General features: G+C 40.8%; 1 protein-coding gene across 8 annotated transcripts in view; it reads right to left on the minus strand.

Annotated features, from left to right (window-relative positions):
* The window catches only part of smoc1 (SPARC related modular calcium binding 1), a 117327-nt gene that overhangs the window by 22888 nt on the left and 89439 nt on the right, over positions 1 to 5000 (minus strand). For 5 of the 8 annotated variants that reach the window (XM_061743370.1, XM_061743369.1, XM_061743368.1 and 2 more), the window contains 2 exons: positions 3896 to 4140; positions 1077 to 1110 (listed from right to left, as the gene is read on the minus strand). In XM_061743370.1, coding sequence (XP_061599354.1) covers positions 1077 to 1110; positions 3896 to 4140 — 279 coding nt within the window. Of the gene's footprint in view, positions 1 to 1056; positions 1111 to 3895; positions 4141 to 5000 lie in introns of all 8 variants that reach the window. The other 3 variants (XM_061743367.1, XM_061743365.1, XR_009784243.1) reach the window with 2 other exon arrangements.

The following is a 5000-nucleotide window of genomic DNA, read 5'->3' on the forward strand; positions in this document are numbered from 1 at the left end:
CCATCCATCCATTTATCCATCCATCCATCCATCCATTAACCATCCATCCATCCATTTATCCATCCATCCATCCATGCATCCATCCATTTATCCATCCATCCATCCATCCATCCATCCATGCATCCATCCATTTATCCATCCATCCATCCATCCATTAACCATCCATCCATCCATGCATCCATCCATCCATGCATCCATCCATCCATCCATCCATCCATCAACCATCCATCATCCATCCATCCATCCATCCATCAACCATCCATCCATCCATCCATCCATCCATGCATCCATGCATCCATCCATCCATCCATCCATCCATCCATCCATCCATCCATCCATCCATCCATCCATGCATCCATCCATCCATTTATCCATCCATCCATCCATGCATCCATCCATTTATCCATCCCTCCATCCATCCATCCATTTATCCATCCATCCATCCATCCATTAACCATCCATCCATCCATCCATCCATTAACCATCCATCCATCCATGCATCCATCCATCCATCCATCCATCCATCCATCCATCCATCCATCCATGCATCCATCCATGCATCCATCCATCCATCCATCCATCCATCCATGCATCCATCCATCCATCCATCCATCCATCCATCCATCCATCCATCATCCATCCATCCATCCATCCATTAACCATCCATCCATCCATGCATCCATCCATCCATCCATCCATCCATCCATGCATCCATCATCCATCCATCCATCCATCCATCAACCATCCATCATCCATCCATCCATCCATCCATCCATCCATCCATCCATGCATCCATCCATCCATCCATCCATCCATCCTAGGGATATAATCTCTCCAGCAGGTCGTGGTTTCTCCTCTACTCTACGTGATGTGGAGACTCTGGATCGCTGTCGTTCCAAGGTGGAAAGGCTCGTTTCACTTCTATGACCCTTGGCGTATTTAAAAGATGCTGAATAAACGTTGCATACTTGCATCTGTTAGTGGATTACACATCAAGCAAAGTGCAGAGCTAAAAGCCAGAGGCAGCGTTAGTGAAAGCGTATTAGTTTGCCTTACTGAACAAATTTGTCCCTTGCCTTGTCCCTTTGTTGTCACTCGTCGTTGAGCTTCCTGCAAATGAGGAGAAATCACGGTTAGGATGAGAGGTATACGTCTCTTTCACTTCGTACATGTATTAGCATTTGTTATTTTATGAACAAATTTATGTTAATGGCCAACTTCTTCTCGCGGTCTGATATTTTTGGATGGGACCTCCTGGCATGAGCCGTCCCTCTTAGTCACTCCATAACTGCTCCGACTTCTGGAGGCACGGCAGTGAATACTTAGTAGTTATACTCAGAATGTGTCTTGTGAAGTATTCCTACATTATTCTGGTTGGATATTCATGTGGGAGAGCTTAGCGGAGCGGCGCGCCGTAGCCCGCCAGCTCATGACTGTCACATGCACCACAGTTAACTTCAGCTGTACAGATTTATTGAGCAGTTTGCTTGTTTAAGCATGAAGCCCTAAAGAAACATTACTGAAAAACCTGGATTTCAGTCAGACTCTCTCTTTTTAAAAACCAAGGAACTCTCTGTGGTATCAAAGTCTGGCTATGGACTCAAGATGCACTCAATTTTAACAGCTTTGACCAAAAAAAAGAATTGTCTAAAACCCTTTGGAAAGAAATGTGCAATCACTACTGTTGGAGGCCGTTCTTTCAGGCATTTTGGCTGGTTTTCTGCAGCCGTCTTCCTGTTTCACTGGTCCTAAACCAAACTTTCAGCATCATCACCTTGTCTGCTGCAGGTTTCCACCGTAAGAGATCGTGTTCCACATATTGATTAGGTTTTTGCATCAGGCGCAGTTCCCCTCACGTCCCGGTTTGCTAGTCTAGCCTTTTTCTTTTGGCACCTCCCCATTTTTCTTCGTACTTGCTCCAAATTTTTCGAGACCGCTGACTGTGGGAACAGCCAACATCTTTTGCCACACTCCTTGTTGAATTACCAACGAAGGATCTTTATAAGCCTTTTCCATTATTTGATCCGACAGATCTCATGTTCCCGTCAATCAGCCAGCTGCAACAGCTCGTTTAGCTCCCAAAGCTCTCCATTTTAACCTCTTTAGACTCAGGCTATTCAAATAGTTGTGACTTTTTTTCCAGGCATGTTTGTGTTATGTACTCCAGCTTCCTCCCACAGATGAAGATCACGAATGTCAGGTTAATTGGTGATTCTAACTTGCCCATAGAGAGTGAATGGGTGACTGCGGATGGTCGTCTATAGTGTTGCCAACCGTCCCTTGAAAAACGGAATCGTCCCGTATTTATAAACTAGAGTAGGCGTCCCGTATTGAGCTGAAAAGGGACGCACTTTGTCCCGTTTTACTGTGAGAGTCAGAAAATAGTCAGAAAATGCCAATGGAAAATACCATTTAGCTGTTGAGTTCACAAGTTATTTTGTTCTGTTTGCAGACTTTCTGTTTGCACTTTTGTTATTGCACTAAAAATGTGCACTATTACAGAATGGATGTTCTGCTTTCTTTCTATTGTTTTACATACATTTATACAATTTTAAGTTAAGCACGACAGGTTTCTGTTTAAGAAAGATACTTATTTTATTCAGTTTATTTTGTTATTTTGTATGAATGAATGAATGAATGAGTTTTATTTTTGTGTCATGTCCGAAGACCCATATAAGACACCAGAAACAGAAAATCATCAATATACACTATCACACTCACTTAATTGGGAGCTGCACAATGTACACCGGAAAAACAAAATAAATAAATCAAAATTAAAAAAAAAAAATTAATAAATAAAATACTTAATATTTCTTTCTCCCCAACAAAAACCAGAATGGATATTTTCACATACAAGACTGTCTCAGAAAATTAGAATATTGTGATTTTCTGTAATGCAATTACAAAAACGTCATACATTCTGGATTCATTACAAATCAACTGAAATATTGCAAGCCTTTTATTATTTTAATATTGCTGATCATGGCTTACAGCTTAAGAAAACTAAAATATCCTATTTCAAAAAATGTGAATATTCTGGGAATTTTAATCAGCAATATTAAAATAATAAAAGGCTTGTAATATTTCAGTTGATTTGTAATGAATCCAGAATGTATGACATTTTTGTTTTTTTAATTGCATTACAGAAAATAAAGAACTTTATCACAATATTCTAATTTTCTGAGACAGTTTTGTATATGTTACTTTTCTTCGTTTATCCCATGCTTTCTCTAAATAATCAGCAAGTGCAAATACTTTAGAATCAAACATCCATTTGAGCCTCTCAGCATCATTTACCCTCATCAAATCCAAGTTCTTACACCTATCAAATAATTTCTGACGCAACTCATGATACAGAGGACAATAAAATACAAAATGGAACTCTTTTTTTTGTTATTTTGTATTAAAGTGAATTGCTGGATAATATTTGGTTTCCCATTTGTTCATGGCATTTAGAAATATGCATCTAATTCAATTCAGGTTCGAGTCAAATAGTTAAAAAAATCGTTTCACTCACAAAAAAAGGGGCTAAAAATATTCACCACGCCAGGAAGGGCGAAGGCTGCCGATGAGGTGTCCCTTATTTATTTTTTCAGGGAGTTGGCAACCCTAGTCGTCTATGTGTGATGGACTGGAGACCTGTCCCAAAGAGAGTTGGGACCAGTTTCCAGCAGATCCTCATGACCCTAAACATTTCGGCTGAAGTACGTAAGTACTGAAGTACGTAAAAGGGCAATTCCACTTGTATTTTGTGTAGGAGACGAGTCTCCACACGCAGGTTTTCCCGGACGGCCCAACATTGATGCCAGGGCCGTGACCCCACTCCCTAATCCTACTAAACAACCCTGAACCATTCTCTCCTCACTCGTTCCCAGCCTCCTCCAGCCTCTCTTACCCTCTTTGCTGACGCCCAGGCATCCTTTCAGCTCCTGCAGGGAAATAGCCCTGTCCTTATTCAGGTCACAGTAGTCGGTGAACTTGCGGGCACATTTCTTAGGTTTGGCTTTCTTCTTCAGGTACCTCTTGAAAGGTTTTAGCTCCTTCTTGTTGATGTCATGGCTACCGTTGTTGTCCAACTGGGCAAAGTACCAGTGTACCACTCTCTCCTCCAGAGTGTGACTGGGGTCGGGCTCAACAAACCTGGGGAAGGCAGAAGAACAAATGAAAACTTCAAACCACAGAGTCAGTATTAATATTTGTCATCAGACCCAATATGATTCTGGACTTGGATCAGGTGTGGGATAAAACATCGACCCATTCACTCCTATGTGTTTAGGCTTTCCATGTCAGGCATCAGCTGCTCCTGCAGTGTCCAGAAGAGTTGTGTGAACCCACTGGAATTAACTGTTTTTCCGGATTAATTGTAGTATTGTGATTTAGACAAAAATCTGATCGCCTTTCATGGCTAAACACGATATTTTTAACCCTTGTAGGTGGAGATGTCCCGATCCAATCACGTGATTTCGGAAAGATCGGGGGGAAATTATCAGATTTTTTTTTAATATTTTTATTTGAGTAATTTACATACGTTATTTATTATCCATCAATAAGTTTCACCGTTAACAGTTACAGTTTATGTCAGGTGGGAGTAGGCACCTTCAACGTAGAGTAGCAGTTGTAGTTAGGGAGCTAACGTCAGAGTTGCTAATTTAGCGTCTTTGTTGCTATGTTTAGCAACAAAGTTATATAAAAAAAAAAAGCGGCTAGCAACAACTCCAGCAACTTTTTCAGCTCTAACTTGAATGCTTAAGTTCTCACTCTTCTCAGCGAGCAGGCCATGCTACCATGGCTGCAGCTCTCAGCTGCAGATTCTTGGCATTTGGAATTGTAATTAATATATAATAATATAATAATAAATATTTAAATGGACAGTGAAATCAGCGCTACTGTTTTGCCAAAGAACCGTATCAGATCAGATCAAATGACTTGGACTCAGGACAACAAAAAATGCAATCAAGACGTCCCGACTAGAAGGTCATCAAGGATGTTTTTTGTCCTTT

Source organism: Cololabis saira, chromosome 16 (genome assembly GCF_033807715.1).
Source record: "Cololabis saira isolate AMF1-May2022 chromosome 16, fColSai1.1, whole genome shotgun sequence".
Lineage (NCBI taxonomy): Eukaryota > Metazoa > Chordata > Actinopteri > Beloniformes > Belonidae > Cololabis > Cololabis saira.